The following is a 25,234-nucleotide window of genomic DNA, read 5'->3' as shown; positions in this document are numbered from 1 at the left end:
TTTATTTTGTATGGTGTGTGTATGACTCAATTGCGTAAAAATGGAACACCACCTCAGCTGCAGCAATTGATGCAAAAACATTAAAGAGACACTACATTTTTTTCTGTTAGGAAAATGTTTGAGCAAACCTTACTTATATGAAACAAAAGGATTCCACAATTTGTAAAGGTTAAGATAACCCCATTTGCTTACTTTCTGATGCTCACTGCTTCCTGCAAGCCTTCCCCTTTTGTTCACTGCAAAATGTGGTCTCTGACAGTGTAGGAGCCAGCTATGTCCATACAGTTGGATCCTGTTGGCTGAGAGTATTCAACTAAAACCAATGTGGATGAATAAAAGTGTTAGTCAGGTAATGTGAAAAAAGAAATTGGCATTTAAACTGTACAAGTCAGAGGGCTCAGTGACATCATATGTCAAGTATAAAGATGCCAACGGAGCTAACAATGAGAAGATGATAGTCAAGGAGAGCAAAAAAATCCAAAAAGATTTTTTTAAGTACATTAATGCCACAAAATGTAGGAGTGACAATGTAGGTGTTTTGAAATCTGGGGATTGTAAGTTAATTAGTGAGGATCAGGAAAAGGCAGCAATACTAAATGCCTTTTTTCCCTCTGTATATAACAAAGAAGAGCCACTAGCTGATGATTGGCAATTGAGCACTACAGAAACCTTAAATCATTCGTGGGAATGGCTGACTCCAGATAAAGTTTTTAAACAATTAAGTAAACTTAAAGTAGACAAAGCTCTAGGGCCAGATGGGATACACCCCAGGATACTACGAGAAGTTAGTCAAGAAATAGCCAGACCACTGTTTCTGATTTTCAAAGATTCTTTCCAGTCGGGAATTGTACCAAAGGATTGGCCGAAAGCTGATGTGGTTCCCATTTTTAAAAAAGGATCCAAATATGAGCCTGGGACCTGTAAGCTTAACATCTGTGGTGGGGAGTTTATTGAGAGTTTTATAAGAGATGGCATACAGGAATATATTGTGAACAATGACATCATCCGTAGGAGTCAGCACGGTTTTGTGAAGAACAGATCATGTCAGACCAATTTAATTGCATTTTATGATGTTGTGAGTAAATGTATAGATCAGGTTGTTGCTGAAGATGTTGTTTATTTAGATTTTGCAGAAGCATTTGACACAGTTCCACACGAGCAGTTATTGTATAAACTAGGTCTTGGAGAAAATGCCTGTGTTTGGATTAGAAATTGGCTTAGTGACAGGGGGTAAAGAGTTGTTGTTAATGGTAAATTCTCAAGCTGGACAACTGTCATAAGTGGGGTGCCTCAGGGTTCTGTCTTGGGTCCAGTTCTCTTTCATTTATTTATAAATGATCTTGCAATAGATATTGGAAGTCACTTGTCTGTGTTTGCTGATGGCACAACATTAGGTAAGGTTATAAAGTCTGACCAGGATGTAGCGTTTCTTCAGAATGATTTGGATAAACTAAGGGAGTAGGCAAATAATTGTCAGATGAGATTCAATATAGATAAGTGTAAGGTATTGCACTTTGGTACCAAAAATAAGCATGCATCTTATACTCTAAAGGGCATTGCATTTGGAAAAGCAGAAAATGAGAAGGACTTAGGTATAATTGTAGACAATAGACTTAGCAACAAAGTGCGGTGCCAGTAAGGTATTGGCATGCATAAAGAGCAGTATTAAATGCAGTGCAATTTTGGGCACCAGTTTTTAAGAAGGATGTTATAGAGCTGGAGAAAGTGCAGGCTACAGAGTTAATTAGAGGAATGGAGAATTTTAGTTATGAAAAAAGACTAGAAAAACTGAACTTGTTTTCACCTGAAAAGAGACGTCTAAGAGGGGATCTAATCACATTTTACAAATACATACAAGGTCAGTATAAACAAAGGTCTCTACAAAAGACACCAGGTCATCAGTTGAGACTTGAGGAAAGCAGAGTTCACCATCAGCATAGGAAAGGATTCTTCACAGTAAGAACAATAAGAATATGGAATTCTCTGTTTAAGGATGTTGTATTATCTAACTGTGGATATTTTTAAGAAAGGTCTGGATGCTTTTCTGTTTAAGCATAACATAAAGGGCTACAACTGTTAAAAGTACAGGTTTTTTTGACTTTTGGATCAACTTTAGAACTTTTGAAGTAGGTTTCTATGAAAGGTTCAACTTGATGAACTGAAGTCTTTTTTCAACCTACTATACTATATTATACTAATGTGTTTACATTTGCATACGTTTAGCTGAGGGTGGTCAGTGTATTTGAATTTGTGTCAGTTTGGCTGAGAGTGGTTAGTATGTTTCAGTATGCATCAATCAAAAGTCAGTAAGCTCCACCATATTGCTTGCACTTTGGGATTGCTGAGCTTCCACTGCTGTTGCTTGTTGGTTGTCCCTCATGCCATCTGTTGACAAAACAGTATTATTGCAGGACTTCATTCTGAACTGTTTTCACTACATTACCTACACATTCTTGTGGCTGAGCAGTAGACCTTGTACAAACTTATATGCTATTACCTGGAGCAGCAGTCTCACTACACGACTTTGTATGAACTTTCATTTTATTGTTATTAATAATGTAATATTGAGTTCCACAAGACTTTTCTTTGCAAGTCTACTAACATTTATGACAGTAGGGAGCGTGAGAGAGGGTGAACGAGAATGACAACGTAAGAGAATGAGTGAATGAGAGTTAATGTGGGCACCCGAATTAAAAGCGAATGGCACAAAAAACAAACTGAAAAAAAATTTCTGAATTGTTTTTGTTCCGTTTGCACATGTCTACAAGGCAAGGAACTGGAAAACAGTGCAAGACTCAAGAGAAGACAAGAACAGGGAAAAACACGCAGAGACTAAAGATAGCTCTTTTATGGACAAGGGCTACAAGGAAAATGAGGTTTTATATAGATATAAGTGGAACAAAGCAATTGAAACTGTGTGTTTCCCTAAAAATATAGGGTAGGTGTCTCCCTTTAACTCCTTGCTAAGTAGTGCTCATATGCACTCTACTCCGAACTACTTGGTCACCTGCAACCACTGCAAGAGAAGAGGATTCCCTGTTATATACCGGCGGCACACATTTCAGGGACATAAAGACCAAGCACAGGGTACACACAAATAGTACTCCAGCAAGCGGGACCGGAGCGACGGTGCACATCATGCTAATACACATACACACTCATACTTACACTCATGCTAATGCACACACATTTGCACATAAACACTTGTGCTAAGACCTAAGTCCATCAAGTTCAACCCTTCTACCTAACCTTCCTGCTCTTGATCCAAAAGAAGGCAAAAAACTCCTAATTAAGTTACTTTGAATTCTGCCATCAGGGGGAAAAATCCTTCTTGACTCCAAAAGGCAATCGGATTTCTCCTTGGATCAAGGTGACCTCTTGTTCTTTGTACATTTCTGTTAATGAAGAGGTCACTGAAGAGCGCTTTATATTGGCCCTGCATATATTTATAAAATGTTATAATATCCCCTCTAAGATGCCTTTTTTCCATTTTATATAATATTAACTTTTTAGTCTCTCTTCTTAACTAGTATCTTCCAATTCCCTTATTAATTTTGTAGCCCTCCATGCACTTTTTCTAGTTCCATGATGTCCTTTTTAAGGACCGTTGCCCAGATTTGTACAGCATATTAAGTGAGGTCTTACCATTGACCTGTAAAGAGGCAAGATGATATCCTCCTCCCGTGAATCAATACCTTGTTTTATGCATTCCAAAACCTTATTGGTCCTTGCAGCTGCTTGCTGGCATTGCACACTGTTGTCAAGTTTGTTGTCTACCATTATTCCTAAATCCTTCTCATTGGTAGTTTTCCCCAAGGATATTCCATTCATAGTATAGGTTGCGTTTTTATTATTTTTACCATAATACATAATTTATCTATGTGTAACCTCATCTGCCACTTGCACGCGCAGTCCCCAACTCAGTCTAAATCCTCCTGCAAAGAAGAAACATCAAGATTAGGTTGAATTACCTTGCCTAATTTTGTGTCATCAGCAAAAACTGTGACATGGCTCTCAATGCAGCTTGGGAGATCATTTATAAACAAATTAAAAAGAAGACGACCCAGGACAGACCCCCGAGGCACTCCACTTAATACCTGTGTACAGAAACATCCATTCACAACAACTCTCTGCATTCTAACTTTTAGCCAATTTCCAATCCAAATACAGACATTTGCCCCTAAGCCTATTTCTGTTAATTTGTAGAGTAACCTTTTATGTGGAACCGTATCAAATGCCTTAGAAAGGTCCAGATAAATCACATCTACGGCCACACCCAGATCTATATTTTTCTTAACTTCTTCATCGAATGCTAATAAGTTGGTTTGACAAGACCTGTCTTTCACAAATCCATGATGACTTCTACTAATTGGATTCTAGATCAAGATATGTTCTTGAATGTATACCTTTAGAAATCCTTCTAAGCTTACTGGCCTGTAATTTCATGGTTAAGATTTTGATCCCTTTTTAAATATGGGCACAACATCTGCCTTGCGCCAATCTAATAGAACTATGCCTGAAGTTAAAGAATCCCTTAAGATCAGTAATAATGGTTGGGCCAAAATTAGGCTTAGCTCCTTAAGTACCCTTGGGTGTATACCATCCGGTCCAGGGGCCTTGTCTACCTAAACAGTATTTAATTGCTTGACCACTTTTTCTTGTGTCAGCCAATCCCATGTTTGCTGAAATGGTTCCTTAAAATTAGCCGACAGGGGCTCCGTCATTGGTTCTTCCTTGGTATAAACAGAAGAAAAAGAAAAAAAATTAGGATGTCGGCTTCTTCCTGTCCTCACTAACCAAGTTTCCTGTTTCAGATTATAAAGGACCAACATTCTCTACCTTTAACTTTTTCCATTTACATACTTAAAACATTTCTTGGGATTATTTTTACTCTCCTTGGCAATTAGTTTCTCAGTTTCCTATGTAGACATTTTAATCACATACACAGTCATGCTCACAATCTCTCTAACAGACACATACACACTCATGCTAAGACATGCACGTTCACCCTCTTATCATCTCTCTTACTCTCTCTGCCTGCCTCCTCAACCACTTCCCCTTTCTCTCACTCCCTTACCCTTTCTCTTACTCCCTCATCCTTTCACGATAGGTAGCTTTCACCTGGTGCCTGCTAAATCCAGATTTGTCCACCAAACTTCCAGATACTGAATGCATCTATGATGGACCACCGGAAGGTCATGCCACGCACACCAGAAGCCCCATAGGAAGTGGTGGACAGCAGCAGAGGTTTTCCAGAGAGGAGGATCCAGGCCCCCTGCAGTGCTGCAGGGGACCTGGATCCTAACCCTGCTTCTTACCTGCAGCAGGGCTAAGTGAAAAGGAACTTAAAAAAAAACCCCTTCCTGCCACCTGGAACTGCATGTCCCGGGGGTGGGGTGATAAACCCTGATTATAGGCTACACCCTCACTTTAAAGACTTAAATTAGGGGGGTGCAGCCTATAATCGGGCCAATAAGGTATTTGGCACCCCCACTTTAAATTGCTAAAACACTCCCAAAATATATAATGTTTGCAAGAATAGTTTGTACAAATTCTGCACCCCAGGACTTACTTACTCTTTCTCTGGTGATCACACACTGCAGAGTCCAGCTGGCTAGCAGTGCACTTGAAGGACACGCCGAGCACCTCTCATGACATCACCACCACTCAGCGTGTTACACAGGGCATTCAGTGCCCGCCTCTTTGCAGCCTCAGCACAGACTTTGCACATAGATGAAGCTCAGCGTTCCGTAGCAGCCACACACAGACCTGCAAGTCTGTGTGGCACTGGTGGTTCTGGAGGTCACCATCTCGAGGCTGGAGGTAAGGGCGTAACTAGAAAACACCGTGCCCTGGGACCCCCAACATCACCAAGGAACATGGTGCCATCTCGGTCCCAAATCAGCTTGTCTGTGCAAGCAATAGCCAATACAGCTTGTCTGTGCCATCAAACAGTCTGCATGTGCCATCTTTTTCCCCAAACAGCCTGCTTGTGCCATATTTGCCACCACACAGTTTGTCTATGACCCCCATAGAAGTTGCCTATGCCATCTTTGTCCCTAAACAGCTTGTTAGTGCACCCAGATAGCTTGCCTGTGCATTCTTTGTCCCCAAACAACTTGTTAGTGCACCCAGATAGCTTTCCTGTGACCCGTAAATAACTTGTCTCTGCCATCATTGTCCCCAAACCAGTTGCCAGTGCCCCAAACAGCTTGTCTGTGCCACCTTTTTCCCTAAACAGCTTATCAGTGCCCCCAAACAGTCTACTTAAACCACTTACCTGCATAAGTCGCGTGTCTCTCTTCCCCCATGCTCTGTGCAGACTGATTCAGCATGCAATAAGTGGATGTGATGTCACTTTCTGCCGGCTGGGTCAGAGTGAGATCACCCTTAGTTTTACTAGCTGTAGATATTACTTGTACCTAGTGGCTTTAAAGTGGTTGTGGGGGTCAGCCAGGGCCCCCTAGTGTGACAGGCTTATTCATAGTTGTGACCCCTGTGACAATGATTGTTATGCCCCTGGCTAGAGATCTGTGTCCCTGATGAGTGGCACCCAGGGCAGACAGCCACTCAAGTACACCACTAATACACATTTTGGGAAAAATCTTTCTGCAAAGCAAAGTCTTTTTTGTATGTATAATTGCCATTGAATAGGATACATCCATGCTGACCATTGGCCTCATGATTTAATATTAATCCATCTGCTTTGAGATATAAAAGTAGCTTTCATATTACATGCCCCCCCCAAGAAAAAGAAGCTTTCGTAATATACGAAACAATCATAACAAAAATGTTTTACACAAGTTAAAATAAGGTTACATTAGAAAGGATAAATTAGTTTAAACCTGGTGCTGCTTGTTGTGTTTATGAATATCGAAAAAGCTAAACACTCCCTTTTAACGTTGCAGGCCTTGATTGGAGAACGTTATGGCTTCAGACCCATCCCTCGAATTATTAGTGAGGAAGAATTCAGCATCCTATACAACAAGGTGCAGAAAGATAAATCTGACGCTCAGCTCCTGACTCAGTGGTTTTGGAAGGACACAAATTCGTCCCCTCCCATTTTCATCTTACAGCCCATCACAACTCACCTAATCCACTATGCTGATACCAACCCAGTCCATAAGGATCTACAGGCGGAGGACATAAAAAAGTGGAAAAAGATGGAAAGCCAGCTCTCCCAGGCTCTACGATTAGCTGCTACTGAGGCAGAAAAAGAAGGGCTTATTACACCAGAACAAAAACACAAATATTTTAAATCAGGTAAATAGGACTTGTCCATTCAGTCTTCACTTGTGTAGCATAGATTTGAGAGGCTAGCAAAACATTAGCAAACACCAAATACCGTATTGGCTCGGATATAGGCCGCCCCCGTATATAGGCCGCACCCTAAAAGTTTGGTGCTTTTTTAAAGAAAAAGTTTTTTTAATAGGCATGCTGCCACTCTGTCCCCCCCCGAGATATGCTGCCACTCTGACCCCCCCGAGATATGCTGCCACTGTCCCCCCCGAGATATGCTGCCACTGTCCCCCCCGAGATATGCTGCCACTGTCCCCCCCGAGATATGCTGCCACTGTCCCCCCCCGAGATATGCTGCCACTGCCCCCCCGAGATATGCTGCCACTGTCCTCCCCCCCGAGATATGCTGCCACTGCCCCCCCGAGATATGCTGCCACTGCCCCCCCGAGATATGCTGCCACTGTCCTCCTTCTCCTCCCCCCGAGATATGCTGCCACTCTGCCCCCCCCGACTTACCAGAGCAGACTCCCGGGTGTCTTGCGTGGCCGGCGGGGGACATCTACGCAATACGCGTATACAACTTCCGGTGCCGGCACTCAGCGGATGTGGCGGCACCGGAAGTTGTATACGCGTATTGCGTAGATGTCCCCCGCCGGCCACGCAAGACACCCGGGAGTCTGCTCTGGTAAGTCTTGGGGGCAAAGGTAAAACGCATCGTGCGGACGTTCACCGGCTGCGGCGATGCGCGGAAACAACCTCCGCTGCCGGCATGTCTGCACGATGTGCTTTAACAATCTCCTTTGCCGGGACTCCCCCCGTGGGAATTCCCGGAAAGGGAGATTGTTAAAGCACGTCGTGCAGATGTGCCGGCAGCGGAGGCTGTTCACGTGCATCGCTGCTGCCGGTGAACATCTGCACGATGCGCTTAGACAATCTCCAGTGCCGGCACCCCCCCGTGGAAAGTGCCGGCAGGGGAGGCTGTCTCAGCATATCAGAGAGTAGGATGCAGGTCCCATGCACCACTGCGGGGATCTGTATCCTAACCCTGCTGCAGTTCTGGGCGCCGGGCGCTAGACCCCGAATATAGGCCGCAAAAAAAGTGCCGCCTATATTCGAGCCAATACGGTATTTGTTTTTATCAGTTTCATCCTTCTTCTTGAGATTTTTTTATTTACATGCAAAGTACTGTTTCTGAGTTTATTTAACACAACATGTCATAGCACACTCTAGGGTAGACTAGATGTTATGTTTAAGTGAAGTGAAGTCTCACTGAATAATAAAAAAATATATTTATGTCCTGGCATCTGCCAAACCCAGATTTGTCCATCAGATTTCCAGTAAGTGAAGCGTGAGAACATGTTTCCACTGGTTCAGAGTCCAGTGACGCTGTGCTTTACACCACTCCAGCCAACGTTTGGCATTGCATATAATGATTATATGCTATGGCTTGTGTGCAGCTGCTCAGCAATGGAGACCCATTTCATGAAGCTCCGGTGGGGTCTAGGAGGGTAAAAATTTCACAAATTGACTTGTTGCAAAAGTGGCATCCTATGACAGTGCACTGTTTGAATTCACTGTGCTCATAAGTACGACTCATTCTACTGCCACTGTTTATCTATGGAGATGGCACGTCTATACACCTGTTAGCATGGGTGTTGCTGAAACTCCTAAACTCAATAATTAGGAGTAGGGTCCACATACTTTTGGGAATATAATGTATCTGTATACACATGTACCCACATACACAGCTTCAGAAGCACAGAAACCAAGCTGAAATTCCTCTCATGCAGGTAATCAAATTGTTGACCAGCCTTGCATTGTGACGGCCATTAACAATATACTAAGGACATGATTTTGTTGCCAGGTTAAATAGTTCAATCCTTGCATTGCTTCTGTATAAAACATGTTTCACTTTCCTATACACAATATGCCATTGTTTTACAAGCAATGACTTCTAGGGTAGCAAGTTTCACAGTTGTGTTGTTAGATGTCTCTGAGATTTACATAATTAATTTTCTTTAAAAAAATAAGCTACATTTACCAGTATTTACTGAACTATTTTCCTTCTCACCTGTAATGTCATCTAGTTACTGAATATGAAATTGAATATGGCTTCTTAGCCTCCAAAGCCAGTAAGTCAGGGTCCACTATCATCTTCCGAGAGGTAAAGGATATGGACTATTGTAAGGACAAGTTCCATCAACTTATTGATGTCAGGGAAGATGGAAGCTCAGACAAAGAGGCTCAGGAACTTCTAGGGGACCTGAAGGAAAGGATACTTCGGGATCATCCAGACCAAGTAAAGAGACACGTGGTTGAGATGAGCAAAGAGAAGTCTAAGTGCTCCTACCTACAGGAACTTTGTGGTCAAGTAATTACTGTGGTCAGTCATCAGATACTAAGCTGTCTGCCCAATACACCAACAGACCACCCAGAACCAGAGGTACATATGGTAAAATATGAAATTTCTCTTTGCAGCCACTGCACAAACAGATCAAATTTTTAGCACATTTCTTACAAGTAACCTAATATTAATTGCAATGATATGTAATGATTTCAAGTGTAATTTACTTCTGAGACACAAACAAAATTGTATAGAAACCAAACATTTACATATTTTCCAAATATACCAACGACAATGTACTTCATAAGGCGCTTTTCTCATGGTTAGTAAAAGCAAAAGGTTGAAGGTTCCTTCAGGCTACTGTGATAATGTCCATGGATCAGACTCACCTGCAAAACCTGTGGTTATGGCCCTGTTTTTAGTTAGTCAGAAGCAAAGCATGCTGCTATCCACAGTGACATGTATGTACACCATTTCCACTAGGACCAGAGGCATGTTTATGGAGTTTAATAAATAAAATAGGCCTGTGCAAAAATCTTGGAGTTTGCAGTGTCTGAAGTCAAGTTGTGAAGCGCTTCCCCCTTTTCCCCCAGATTTTATACATTGAGGAATGTAAGAAATCTGTGAAGTATATATAAGAATATTTTTTTATTTCTATCAAAAACAGCAGCCTTGGCTAGGATGGCTAATGCAGGAGGTCACTCACCATTTGACCATGTCTCGTATGAAATCTGAAATCTTCTGTGGGCGCCAGGAGCTGCTGCAGTGCATCATGAGCCATGTAAAAGATGATCATGTTTGCCCACCCCTTGTAATCTATGGAGCTTCAGGATCTGGAAAAACAGCACTGTTGTGCAAAGTCTTTGAGATGCTGAGATTAGCTGCACCTAGTGATGGGGGACCCACGTTGATCCTACGACTGCTGGGGACATCGCCTCAAAGCTCAGAAATCCATGATGTTCTCAAGAGTATTTGCTACCAGGTCAATGTGGCTGCAATATGTAGAAATATATATTTCTTTTATTTAAACTGTCACATATATTGTTCAAAATGTGAGTAACTTTATATGTATCTTCCTATTTAGGTGTGTTTATCTCTAGACCTGTCACTTCCATCTGCTCAGATCACTAACATTTACAGCGAAACAGTGAGATTTTTTCACCAGCTTCTTAACACAGCATCTGAAACAAGAGCAGAGCCTCTAGTTGTCATCTTGGACTCACTTGACCAGCTCTCCACATCAGAAGGAGCCCACCACTTGCACTGGCTACCCAAAGAATGCCCAGCCAATGTGCATATTATAGTATCAACATTACCTGACGAAGGAGGAATTCTAAATACATTGCGGGAGTTTATCCCAGACCCACAATCTTTCCTGGAGGTACAGCCACTCTCTCCTGAACAAGGTGGACAGATGATTGAGATGCTCCTGTCTTCTGTTGGGCGAAAGCTCACCACTGCTCAGCTTGACATTGTCTTAAGCAGCTTCAAGATGTGTGGGCAGCCCCTGCAACTCAGACTAGCTTTTGATGAGGCCAAAAGGTGGTCTTCTTACACATCACCCTCAGAACTCAAGATTGCCACCAGCACAAAAGATGCAGTGCACCAGCTGTACCAGCGACTGGAACAGATTCATGGGAAAATACTAGTATCACATGCCCTTGGTTATATTGTAACTTCTAGGTTTGTATATAGGTTACGTTTTTCTATGTTTTATTTAAGTATTTGTAACGTTCAAAACAATTGAGGTAAACAAAATTATCCCAAAAGACTGCTTTATACTATAGTGTCTTTCTTTGATTTTTAGATACAGTGTCTACCAGGCAGACTGATCTAACCAAGCATTTTACCTAATGAGATAATTTGTATATTTTGGTCAATTTTAGGAGCGGACTTTCAGAGGCAGAGCTGAAGGATGTTTTGTCATTGGATGATGATGTTCTATCGGATATATACCAATACTGGGCTCCTCCTAGCAATGATGTCATTAAATTCCCCTCCCTATCTTGGACTCGTCTATGCCTTGACTTAGAGGGGTATTTAGTGGAGAGGCAAGCAGATGGGAGTACAGTACTAGGCCTTTACCATAGGTAAGCTGAATGCACATATGTGGTGCTGTTTAGTAATCCTAATGTTACTGTACTAATTATTATTATTAAAAAAGTAGTACATTTGTACAAAAAATGTAGATAAAGTGGAGACAATAGGGAAAAAAATACAGTTGGCGTTATGTCCAATTATTCTGTAAAGTATGTGACACCTTAAAGAAGGGGTGTTGTGTGTTAAAAAAGCCTCTGTATAGTTATAGTGGGGGGGGCACAATTTTTTTGCTTTGCCCCTCTTGTTCAGTGTTTTCTTTAAAGTCAGAGCGCCTGATGTCACTGACACATTTAGTGCAATGATGTTTGGGAGGCAAAGATGTCACTTATGACCCATTTGGGCCCAAAATGGCACCGACAAGTAGTCTGGAGGAAAAGATGGTACTGTTATACTGTTTGGGGCAAAGCTTACTGTTAAGGGGAGGAGTTAGAAATGTTGCCACACCCACCTGAAAGGTGCCAAAAATATTTTTGCACCCAGGCTTCAGTGACCCTAGGCTCGGCCCTGGTTGAGTGTAGATTGTGTAGGTGCACACAGGAGAGGTGCAAATTATATGTATGGGTCCCTGGGGTGGAGGGTATGGAGAGAAGAATGGGCCAATGCTCCAACTTTTGTTTTTGTAAGAGACTGGATGTCAGCAGGATCCAGTCTGGAAATTGTATGAAACCTTCATCAGGTACAGACTGTGGAAGGGAGAGCATGGTCCGGATGGCTTTCCAGAGCCTGGCTTAGTTGGGTTTGTCAGAGTGGTTGAAAGTAGTAGTGGATGTTTAGGCATTAACTATAGATAACCCACACTGAGAGAAAATATGAGAAGGCAACTAAGACGCAATGTTAGGAGAAAATAAAAAAAAGAAGCAAGAGAAAATCAAAGAATATAGAAAGGGGAAAGGAGATAGTAAAAAGGATGTTCGAGAAAGGAAGGAGAAATACAGAAAATGCAGAGTAAAGTAGACTGGAGCATATAAAAGAGAAACAGTACAACAGTACTTCTGCTATTACAGAGTAATTTGAATTTACAAAGGCTTTATTAACTGATATGTGAGACTAAATGTCATTTGTGAACAAATTTAACATTTTAAATGAATAACTCCAAGAAGGGTCAAACTGGCCCTGTGTCATGCATTGTTAATTTTAGGAGATGTTTTTAAGATATTATAAAGGTCACACATTGAAGCTCACTGAGATCTGACAGCAGACAGGGGAAGTTTTGTACGAGCATGTTGCATCACCATATCTCATTGTTGATCAGTGCACCAGGGCAATCCTATCAGTGACATGTATGTGTTAATCTTCACTTTCTGTCTGCAGACAATTTATTGAAGTGGTTCAAGACTCCTACCTCACTGTCACAGAGAAGGCCAAGAGACACTTTACTCTGTCTGAATACTTTATGGGAAAATGGAGTCAGGGAACCAAACGTCCAATTCACTTACCACTTATCAAAAAGTACATGGATGCTGACAGAAAGGTATCTACAACAAAATATTGCTGTACTCGAATCACAGCATTATATCAGAATATTGTGGTGGCACAAAAAATAACTTTAATTACCATCTCTCACAAGGTAGCCCCGCAGCCCTTGTGGTTCTCTGATGATGTGCCCAACCTAAGAAAAATGAGTGAACTTCCTTATCATTTGCTGAAAGCAGAACGCATAGAGGATCTGCAGAGAGACATTTTAGGTAGGGGTGAGCAATACTGGACATCTTCATGCTCAACCTATTGCTAAGTTAAATTTATGTGCTGCATAATGAATTAATTTCAGATAAATTACATTTTGCAGGTAACCTGAACTGGATCGCCAGTAAAATTGTCTCATGTGGGATTAATAGTGTTATCAAAGACTTTGAGATGTCTGTTGAATATGTTGGAAACAGTGAGTTATACCTTGTACGTGATGCCTTGCGTCTCTTCCAACCCACCATAAATTTCATTGAAGGTTCTGTCGGTGAGTTGAATAAAATCCCCATCAATTGGGTTATCTGTTGCCTTCAATCATTTACCAAAGAAAGAAATGCAAAGCAGTCAAAAATGGTAACTGGTTAGAAGTAGAGTATATGAAAAGTCAATATTTGCATCTTGTTTTATGACTAAGTCTTGATGAAGCCATGCAAATACACCTAGTTTGACTTAGACACTGTTACAAGTATGGTGCAATTCATTAAAGAAAGTTCGGTTTTTCATGCATTCAGTACAAGCGAATTTGGACTTAAATGTTTGATCGGAACTTGATGCAATTTATACTAGCTCTTCCACAGTTTTAATGTGTTTAGTTCCTAGAGAAAGGTGCAGGAAACATTTATTTTGACTATGCGCAAATTACTTATTTTTCATTTTCTATGTAACTCAGAATAAAAGGTAATATTTTCTGTTCCACATGACCCCACGTTTCCAAAATGTATAAAATCTACCTTACCAATAGTTCCTTGTTGTTATTGAAATTACTTATGCAAGGACCTTGGCTAGAAACTACCGGTATTATAGATAATTTCATTTATGGTTGTCTCATATAGAAAAGTCTCAACATGTAGTTATGGTCTATAGTCCGACAATATATACCGAGAAAGAAATCTGGATGTATCCAGATGCAGTGGTGCAACATTTTTCTACAAGAACAAGAAAATCTCAATTTTATCCAAACCGCAGAAACTTTCTTTAAATTTCTGTCCCATTTGTATAGGACTCCATGATCTTAACCACATGGACCCCTCCATATCTGATAGATGTTGGAAATGCAAAAATGCAAGAGGGACCTTTTTACTTTTCATTTGTGTCCTGCTCAAGAGTGGAATTATTTTTGAAAAATGTCCTGATTATTATATATAACCTAATGGGGCTAGATGTATGCCTCTCAAAGGCTCAGATTTTCCTTTGTGAAAAGTTTTGTTGTACTTACCTACCACAGACAAATCTATTATTCCTGCATTTTGGAAACAGACAATTGTTCTAAAAGGCATACACTATCTACAAGCCATGGAAGGTATATATTTTATGGAAGAGCAAATATTAGTTTTTGAGATAAATGTTACTGTCTGGTACTGTTGGATAAAATGTAGTACCTCTGCTCTTTTTAAACAATACATGAATACATTCAAATCAGAAAGGTAATCTATTTTTGAGAGTTTTTTTAGGTGATGATATGCAAAAGATTTACCCCAGGTCACATTAGTGTTATATCTGCTCCATTTATTGTCTTGTAAAAATAAGTTTAAGTATAATATTTTTGGAAGAGAATTGATGTTTAAAGGGTTTGGACTCTATCTAAGAAAGTAAAGGAGATTTAGGATGCGTATTATGATGCTATATTCCCTCTTATTTTGTGAATAATGTCAATATGATGTTCATATTTTGGACAAAATGGAACTGGTTTAAGATACTTTTCCTTTGTTGTTGTAAACTTGGAATATGTTTTACTCGCTGTGACGAGACGCCCGGTACCCGACTGGATACCTCCGTCAATAGCTGCTTCCTAGCTCTTACAAGAACTGTATACGGGCACACCAAAACACCAACTCTCCAGTCACCCAAATCACTAGCTTTTGTATAATGACCTAACAATACAAAATTGTAATTTTATTTTGTCTGTACATTTCCCATATAGACCCTTGCATAATATACACAGAGATTTTAGCAAGGCTGCACTTCTTTCAGAAGTCCTGTCCATCGGTGATCGGTGAAATGTGCAGGCAGTGTTTGGCATGGTTTGACAAATATCCAAATCCCACTTTCATTCCAATGTGTGGCTTCTTCCAGCCTCCTGGTGGACCTTTGCAGACAACTATTACCGGCTTTCAAAAAGGTTTGTATCTACAGATATAACTACAGATGTGTCCTAAATTGCAAACAGACAACATAGCAGAAAATGAATTGCTATCCAACCAGTTATACACTGAATACCAGATCTCTGACTTTTTCCCCCAAATTCTACATTTTACAGTTCTGTACACTATATAATCCAAAGTAACTGTGTTCATAGATTGAAATAAACAATAATCCAACTTTATCTGTAAACATGAGGAAATGCCTCCATTTATTTATTTTAGGTTCTGCATCATTATTCCTTTCAATTAGCGTATCCCTGCCCTACAGTTAAGTTGTTGAGGCAACCTTTGTAAGGGCTGAGCGTTTCAACAAAATATCTCCAGGACAATTTCCCTGATTGTCAAACAAAAAGCACCAGCTATAGGTTGTTTTAGTTAATTGATTTGTTTATGCTTAGTCTGTGGGTTCTAATAATAGCATGTAGATGTACCCAACAGATATTAATGGCACAATTTCAAGGGTGTTGCAAGATGAAGTTCAAGATGAAGGTCAAAATTAAAGAACACAGCTTTTAAAACTAGAGATCAAGGGAAAACCATAACAATGTATTTTATTATAGCAACATTGCTTTAAAGTTTATGAGAACAGTAAGGGTATCTAGTGAAATTAAGTGGCATATTTCTTGTTGAAATACCGTATTTGCTCGATTATAGGACGACCCTGATTATAAGACGACCCCCCAAATCTGAATATTAATTTAGGAAAAAAAAGAAAAAGCCTGAATATAAGCCGACCCTATAGGAAAAAAGTTTTACCAGTAAATGTTAATTCATCTAAACTATTTTTTTTTTAATAAAAGCTATGATTGAGAAAAATATTTTGGTTTTATTTCCTCTCTATTTTCCAACCTGCCCCCCAGTTATGCACATCTGCCCCAGAAATGCCTTATACCCCCTATATGCCACTGTGCCGTATGATATGCCTTTTAACCCTCTAAATGCCACTGTGCCCCATGATATGCCTTTTAACCCTATATGCCACTGTGCCCCATGATATGCCTTTGGACCCCCTATGTGCCACTCTGCCTCCAGAAATGCCTTATACCCCTATATGCCACTCTGGCATTTAGAGGTTTAAAAGGCATATTATGGGGAAGAGTGGCATATAGGGAGGTTTAAGGCATTCAGGAGGCAGAGTGGCGTATAGAGGGTTAAAAAGGCATTTATGGAGTCTGGACTCTTATCTCTGACAACCGGGGAAGGTCTGCGCGATGGACGCAGACAACCCCCGCTGCTAGCCACACCTCCTTCCTGCTGCAGCGGAAGTTGTCTACGCGAATCGCGTACATCTACATGCTGCCCCAGCTACACACCGGGGACTCAGAAGTACCGGTAAGTGGGGCGGGGGGGGGACAGGAGGATCCAGGTCCCCTGCAGCTGCGGGGGATCTGGATCTTAGTCGTCTCATAGTCAGACCTATTTGAGGTCTGATTATAAGACGACCCCGATTCGCTCTGAAAAAAACCTCGTCTTATAATCGAGTAAATACGGTATTTTTTTCGACATCCTGAGAAATAATATAATAATATAATAATAATAAGTACAGAGTGTGTATAGTGTTAATAATATGCTCCTGTGTCCTATCTTTAGGTGTCACTGTCATGGAGCTCTGCCATGATCAGGATCTTCTTGTGGTGGGTTCTGAAGATGGAACAATGATAGTGTGGAACATCAAGGACATTGAGGTCATTCACACTTTGATTGGCCACTCAGGTAGGTTTATCTCATAAATTTCCCTTTAGCCAAAATGGTGTGATGTAGATAGTTTTATTGGGTTTAACAGATGTATCCTATGCTGTAGTGTACAGTATCATGCTTATATTCTTATAATATGATTTAAGACGAAAAACATGTTTCCCTATTGTTAATCACTAGATTATAAGATATTAAAAGAATAAAGAATTTTGGTTCAGATTTTTTATGTATAGAAAATGCACCAAGATGGTGTTTTTCCTGAATGTGGAAAAATTATTAAAATGTTGAGTTTTCTGCAGCTTCAATACGATGTGTAAAAGTATTTGGAAGCGGAACCCGTGCAGTTTCTGGCTCTATGGACCACACTTTGCTTCTCTGGAACTTGGTAACTGGAAAGACATATCTGTCCATTCATGAAGACCATACAGTCTATGAAAATGCTTATTTACACGTGGATGAGAAAATGGGGTTTATATACTCAGCAGCCGGGTCTCAGGTGGGTTAATGTTTAATGGAGTAGAAAGACATAAATTTCATATTTAAGTATCAATTTGTCTAGAGGCTCATCTAGAGTTGGACAGGTATGAAAATGTAAAGAAATGTTGCAAAAAAGGTTGCTTTTTTATTCCTTAAAAAGAACATACCAGTTACAAAATGGAGACCAATTAGCAGCAGCTGCCCTTTCTTATTCACACTAAAGAATTAATGGGAAAGGGCAGCTGCTCTTCATTGGTTGAAGAGGGGAAAGGAAAACACAAGCAAACAAACAACCCAGCTCTCAGCAACTTGGCTTGGTAAAGGGAGAAAAAAAATCCTGGAGCGATCGTTCGGATTCCCATATTAACTCCTGCTATACTATGGAAGACTTAAGACTAGAAAACAATCAGAAAAAAGAAGAGAAAAACAAATACGTAGAACATGTACAAATATTTGCCCAAAACGAACACGGGAACAAGTGAATATTCATAGATTACGAAGATTTTTTTCCCTGAAGACAAACACGAAGACTTCACCGGCGCCCAAGTCTACTGTATATTGCAGTACAACTGTGAATATATGAACTTAATTTCTCTTGGTGAGCTTTATTAAAAATGTAATTCTGAATACAAATTCACCTATGGACCGTATTTTACATGTCATAATAGCATCTTGTTTAATAAATACTTACAAGTTGTATCTTTATAGTTTGCTACAAATAAAAATTAACTTTAGGATATTCACTTTTCATATCTAGACAGTACATAAAATAAGTAGGGAATATGTCTTTTACCCTTAGGTCAATGTGTGGCATATCGAATCAGGAGATCCTGTTCTATGCCTGTCACCAGGAGTTCCTGGCTTCCCAGTGCAAGTAGCAGTGCTCTCCCCGCAGCAGCTCCTAATTACCGTAACAGAAGGTGGCACAGTTCATCTTTGGGACAGTTCCACGAGGGAACTACGGGGATCACGGCAGCTCCCAGGCGTGTTTGGAAAGGCAGCAGATCCAGTCTGCAGCTGTGTTATTCCCAGGCATGGCAAAATGGTTGTTGGGTTCAAAAATGGCGCCTTGGCACTTGTAAGTAATCTTTAAGTGGGGTATATTTATATTGATGTAAGATAAAATAAATGCCAGGAGACTCATGAGGCGTAATTAACACAGCTCACAAAACCCAAAAAACTATGTTGCCACAAAAAAACATTATATTTGGGTATGTAATTGTTTGACTGGTGGAGCCACGAAGCAGGGGTAGGGACAAGCGCCCAGAAGCATAGTCCAGTAAGTAAGCCGGGGTCGGTAGCCTGTAAATGACAATAGAGGCCAGAGGCAGAGAGCGTAGTCCAGTAAACAACCAGAGGTCGATAGCCAGGAATTTACAATACGGGCCAGAGGCAGGTAATATAGTCCAGGAAGCAAGCCGGGATTGGTAGCCGTGAAGTCCCAAATAGGGGTCAGAGAGAGGTAGCGTAGTCCATGAAGAAAGCCAGGGTCGACAACAGGTAGGTCACCATCAACAAACAACACAAACAGAAGGAGTAGGGAAGAGCGTCTGCTGGGAAGCAGATGCCACAGCTAGAACGTATAAGCACTGACCTGAGGGTTTGTGGGACATTTATTGGGCTGTAGATTAGCTCAGTTCCCTTTTGCACTTGTAGGTTATTACAGGTCAGTGTAGCATTAAAAAGTACAGAGGCTCCGCCCCTTTCATCTTTCATGCTGCTTTGTGTAAGAGGTCACCTCTGAGCAGCCATCGAGGCTACAGAAGCCCTTTCTCTGGATGTGCGCACTGCCATAGGGATGGCTCCAGGTGGATTCCCTATATTTAGACCAGGGAAGCAGTCTACCTTGAGGTCCAAGGACCCCACCACAACCTTTGATGCTTCCAGCTGCGGGTAAGCGTGCCTGTGCCAATGAGGATATAGGGTCTGACAGGGTACGATTATTAACGGTGGGATAACAGCTTAAAGTGGCAGAATCCAAGAGTTACCCTATAAATGCAAGTATGGGAAGGTCATCCTTCATGACACTTAACAAACCATTAGAACTATCATGGTTTTATGTAGAACAATAATATTGTGGTAATATCCGTTAGTGTGAAAGGAAGGCCCCAGTCCTGCACAATAAAAATTTCATTTTACAAGACAATAAACTGTGCAACATGCTGCTGCATATAACCACTTTTGAAGTAGCATATATTATCCCCCATTAGCTGATAATGTAAGTACGGTATATGTGTATTCTATCATAAGTAGAGGACACATGGTATTTCTGTTCTTGCATTTTAGATTTCCTCGGGTGGTGGTGTCTCAACAGAGATGATGCCAAGTGCTTTGACCTTTGTGGTGGTCGCTGATGATGAGTCCCTGTTTGCAGCAGGTAAGTATTAGGTATGGCATCAGTATAATGTGATTAAACGTATTTATAAAAAATCTGAATTTAGGATAACAAAATTTAGTCAACGCTTTTGAATAGCGAAAAGGTTTTGAAAGGTCACCCCAACCACAGATTTAAATCTATATCTGCTTAAATCTATATCGCCTTCAGGATTTGGGAAGCAAGTTCAAGTTTTTCTTGCTGATTCCAATGCATTCAGGACATTTCTGTCTTCATATCTCGAGCATGATGATATAGTGGAATCCGCTGTCTTCGACAGTGAAAAAGATATTATAGTCACTGGATCAAGAGATGAAACCATCCGGGTTAGTAAGAACATACTTCATTTGCTAAACATATTTTTGTTATTACAAAAAAAGAAGACAGATTTGGTACTATGTGGACTTTATATAGTTGTGCATCAGTGTACATTGTGTTTCAGAGTGATAAAACAATACAATCAAATACTGTATTAAACAATATTTGTAAAACCAGACCCCTTTATGTAAAATGTACAACCAAAAAGTCATGCTATCATCTGTGGTGACGTGTTATTGTCCTGAACTAAAATCATGTTAGCCTTTCAATAAATTAGGAAAATACATATCACTCTACAATTATCTTGTGGACTGTCAGGGAAAGAAAGATGTCTTCTATTTAATAAAAATGGAGACATCAGAAAGATAACATTACAAATAATACAGGTTGTCTTAGGCACATAGATAAATCTTTATTTATCTCCAACATGATGAATAACACACATGACATCTTAATGTCATGTGTGTTATTCATCATGTTGGAGATAAATAAAGATCTAACAAGATGTCTATGTTTCTTTATCAAAGTATTCTTGATGTTTAACTCATAGATCTGGAGTTTATCTCAGAGAGGGGCTCTTCTGGATACACTACATGGTATGGGAGTGCCAGTCACTGCATTAGCAATAACAGGCAGGACAATAGTCTCCTCTTCATGTAGTGCTTACTATCTAAAGCTGTGGAACATGGATTATGATAAGCAGCACAAGACAGTTCCCCCATTCCAAGATCGCAGTGGCTGTGTTGCTGTTTCAGATGCAGGAAAACGGGTGTATTTCCCAAGAACTGGAGACAAACACAAGATTGCTGTCTGGGACTCTGAAAAAGGTAAGAGTAAAATAAATCACAAAGTATTATAAATGAATGATAAAAAACATATTATTTATATTTTATGGAAAACAAGTTTCCTCCTAGGACTCTGCAAATCTTAAATTTACAAAATAAATTTAACCCATAATCAACTCAACGGCCACAGGCCACACTAACCCTCCTCCTAAACGGAAATACATCTTACAACTTATGTTCTGTGTACACATCTCACCTACTTATTGAGGAAGCAATTAACACCACCCCTGTAACACATCCCTTCCATCATGGCCCCGTAGACCACGCCTGCCCCATGGCATACCTACATGGGGACAGTGGCGGCCACCAGCTGGATAGGTATAAACCTGGGCAGTAATGTTGGAGCCTTAAAATTGTTTTCAATGTGTCCCTTCTTGATGAGGTATGATAAGCCACTATATAACTTTACTATGGAAATACCTCAAAATGAGTTTCAGATCAGCTGTATTAACATGAATGTTCATTGAGAATTCAAATGCAATCGAAAAGCTTCACAGGGCTCTATTTCTTTCTTCATAGGATATTCTCATATCTGAATTGAGAGAAAACAAATGCTTAAATTAGTTTCTGATTTGTAAGCAGTGAGTTACTAGTCTGTCTTGTATGTGGTTACTCCCTTGTTTTAAAGCTAGCTATGGGCTTAGATTTTGTTATTTGTCTTATTTGTACATTTTACAACTTAATTGGTGTGCTAATCTTCTGGTTTAGGCCTCTGACAGTGTTCCTGTCTTGACCCCTTTGACCTCTTTTTGCCTTGCCATTTATCTAGTTACAGACCCATGCAGACCTCATTTTTCCTGTAGTACCATCAGGGGGTAACTAGAAACCACCGGGCCCTGGTGCAAAAAATTGCCCCGGCCCCCCAACTTCAACAGCTGGTCTGTGTCATCATTGCATTGCATTACACACACTTACTCATACTCATTAACACACATTACATCTCACCCTACTAACACAATTACACATCCATGCTTACACAAACACACACAGGTATACATCCATGCTCACACACACAATTACACATCCATACATGCAAAAACACACACATACACAAGTGCACATCCATTCTCAAACACACACACAAGTACACATGCACATGATCACACACACATGTACACATAAATGCTTACATACATACATGTATGCACTCACAGGCCACAAATAGCTAATCAGCCAATCACATGTCAGCAACTTAATACATTTAGGCATGTAGACGTGGTCAAGACAACTTGCTGAAGTTCAAACCTAACATCAGAATGGGGAAGAAAGGGGATTTAAGTGACTTTGGATGTGGCATGGTTGTTGGTGCCAGACGGGCTGGTCTTAAGAAACTGCTGATCTACTGGAATTTTCACGCACAACCATTTCTAGGGTTTACAGAGAATGGTCCGAAGAAGAGAAAATATCCAGTGAGCGGGAGTTGTGTGGACGAAAATGCCTTGTTGATGTCAGAAGTCAGAGGAGAATGGGCAGACTGGTTTGAGATGACAGAAACACAACAGTAACTCAAATAACCACTCGATACAACCAAGCTAGGCAGAATATCATCTCTGAACGCACAACACATTTAACCTTGAAGCAGATGGGTTACAGCAGCAGAAGACCACACTGGGTGCCACTTCTATCAGCTAGGAAAAGGAAACTGAGGCTACTATTTGCATAGGCTCACCAAAATTGGACAATGGAAGACTGGAAGAATGTTGCCTGGTCTGATGAGTCTTGACTTTGGCATAAACAACATGAAAGCATAGATCCGCCCTGCCTTGTATCAACGGTTCAGGCTGGTGGTGGTGTAATGGTGTGGGGGACATTTTCCTGGCACACTTTGGGCCCCTTAGTACCAATTGAGCATCGTTTAAAGGCAACAGCCTACCTGAGTATTGTTGCTGACCATGTCCATCCCTTTATGACCACAGTGTACCCATCTTCTGATTGCTACTTCCAGCAGGATAATGCACCATGTTGATCCTAACATTGCCTGCAGATGACACAAAGAGGAATATTAAGGAAGCAGCAGACAGCCACCTAGAGCCAGAGTCTTAGGAGTCCAGAGGCCTTACGCAGGATTCTGAGCATCTAGTCTTCTACTCTGACCTGGCTCCCCCAGCTACAACAGTTTTACAGCACATAGGTAAAGAGTAGCCCAGTTTGGGTGGGAAAAGTAGGGCTAAACATGTCGTACCTACCCGGCCGGCTGGGGTCCCTCGGCGTCCTTCGCGCCCGTCCTCCTCGTGTGTTGCCGTGCGTGCGGCGCGCACACGAGGGGGCGTGTGTATCGGGCAGGCACGCCTTCCTGCCACTGTCAGTCCTGATCGGGCTGCCGCTACATGTCAGCGGCGATCGAAGAGACGATCCGCCGCTACATGCTCGCGGCACCCGACCAGTACCTCTTCTGCCTGTGCGGCGCCGCCGCGTCGCTCGCGGCGGCAGCACAGGCAGAGAGGAGATTGTGGTTAGCCGCCGCGGACATGTCGGCGGCGATCGAGTGTTCGATCGCCGCTGCCTGTCCACGGTTGCTGTCTCTTCCTCCCCTGCCTGTGTGGCGCTTCCGCATCATTCGCGGAGGTACCACAGGCAGTAGGGTTTGTTTTGGTTCGTTGTCATCGCGACGACGCTTCTCTTGCGCCGGTCGCGATGACGTCATCGCACCTGCTTTCCCGCCATTGGTCCTATTTAAACTTCCTGGTCCTGTGTTTCCTTGCCCGTTCAACGAGTCCAAATCATTGTTCTCGGGGTGTTTGTTTCGCTTGTGCCTTTTGATTGCTATTCTTGTGTACCAGACCTTGGCTATTGTTCCTTGACTACGATCCTGCGCTGCCCGTCCCGACCTTGGCTATTGTTCTTTGACTACGATCCTGCGCTGCCCGTCCCGACCTTGGCTATTGTTGTTTGACTTCGCTCCTGTGCTGCCTGCCTCGATCCCGGCTTGTTTATTGGATTTGCTCGCCATTTCTGCATTGTGGGTCCATCACCTGCGGTGCCTGATTCCGTAACAAACATCAGGTCTAATTTTTTTGCAAAATCAGCATGTTGATTGACTCAGTACTTGACTTTCTTCCCTACCAGCGATGAGTATGCATGCCCCTAGTGTAAGCAACCAGCAGTCTTATACTTTTTCCTTGCCATCTCTGGTAGCAATGATACAAAGATTCCTTTTCCCAACTCTTCTTCCATTTGTTATTTTTATTTGGTCCCCAGGTGGCTCTTCCAGGTACCCTCAGGAGGTACGGGCATTCAGCCTTTGTGTGTACCTCAGATGGGGTAGAGAAGGGACTTCAATTTCAGGCAGGAGCCAGTGAGACAGCAGCTTCATGGCAACCTTTTTCGTCAGCTGTGTTAATCGGCAGCGGAATGCTCCTGGGTGGGAGCCGTCAGAGAAGTCCTGGCAGCATCCAGCCTCTCTAATATGGTTGTTGGTGATGCCAGATAATAGGCCAGTCACTGGTGTCTATTTGTTCATTCTCTATGCCAGCTAAGGAAAATGCTGAGGATTGAAGAGAAGATAGATGAAGAAGATGCGGAAGTGGAAGTAGTGTGCGGAGAAGGCAGGGAAATATTTAGAGAGCATGAAAGAGAGTGAACGAGAATACGAGTTTGAGAGATTGGCAGTGTAAAATGTGGGCACCGAAATTCGTTACCTGAAAACCAATAGTCCAAAAACGAACCAAAACATTTTTCCAAATTGTTTTTGGCTCATTTGCACATGTCTACTATTTAAAGATGTCCTCCCTCTGGGCCACTCTTCATACACAATGTTAAAAGATATATTCTGTCTTACATACAAAAAAGGGCTGCATGGAGAGCGGATTTTAATATTTTGGAGGCTTTTTGAAGCAGTTTGGTGATCACACCAGATATTGATTTCATTTAGATTTTTCTTCTGTTCACTCACTTTGCATTTTGTTAAATGATAAAAATAAAATATGAACAAAAGATAATCATATCTATTTTTTAAAGCAACTATATATATATATATATATATATATATACACACACCGTATTGGCCCGATTTTAGGCC

The 25,234-nt window shown here is 41.3% G+C and overlaps 1 protein-coding gene across 1 annotated transcript in view; it reads left to right on the top strand.

The window, feature by feature from the left end:
• Positions 1-25,234, top strand: part of NWD1 (NACHT and WD repeat domain containing 1) — a 33,973-nt gene that overhangs the window by 1,257 nt on the left and 7,482 nt on the right. Inside the window, exons 3-17 of the mRNA XM_089490556.1 lie at positions 6,909-7,263; positions 9,327-9,610; positions 10,338-10,565; positions 10,668-11,266; positions 11,470-11,673; positions 12,995-13,154; positions 13,251-13,368; positions 13,470-13,634; positions 15,288-15,485; positions 17,098-17,220; positions 17,502-17,698; positions 18,479-18,757; positions 19,966-20,056; positions 20,225-20,379; positions 20,922-21,198. Of these exons, the coding sequence (XP_089346682.1) occupies positions 6,909-7,263; positions 9,327-9,610; positions 10,338-10,565; positions 10,668-11,266; positions 11,470-11,673; positions 12,995-13,154; positions 13,251-13,368; positions 13,470-13,634; positions 15,288-15,485; positions 17,098-17,220; positions 17,502-17,698; positions 18,479-18,757; positions 19,966-20,056; positions 20,225-20,379; positions 20,922-21,198 (3,433 nt within the window). The remainder of the gene's footprint in view (positions 1-6,908; positions 7,264-9,326; positions 9,611-10,337; positions 10,566-10,667; positions 11,267-11,469; positions 11,674-12,994; positions 13,155-13,250; positions 13,369-13,469; positions 13,635-15,287; positions 15,486-17,097; positions 17,221-17,501; positions 17,699-18,478; positions 18,758-19,965; positions 20,057-20,224; positions 20,380-20,921; positions 21,199-25,234) is intronic.

Source organism: Sceloporus occidentalis, unplaced genomic scaffold (genome assembly GCF_023333645.1).
Source record: "Sceloporus occidentalis isolate IW3139 unplaced genomic scaffold, rSceOcc1.0.p SCAF_45, whole genome shotgun sequence".
NCBI classification, from domain to species: Eukaryota; Metazoa; Chordata; class Lepidosauria; order Squamata; family Phrynosomatidae; genus Sceloporus; species Sceloporus occidentalis.
This window is presented reverse-complemented; position numbering and strand designations above follow the sequence as displayed.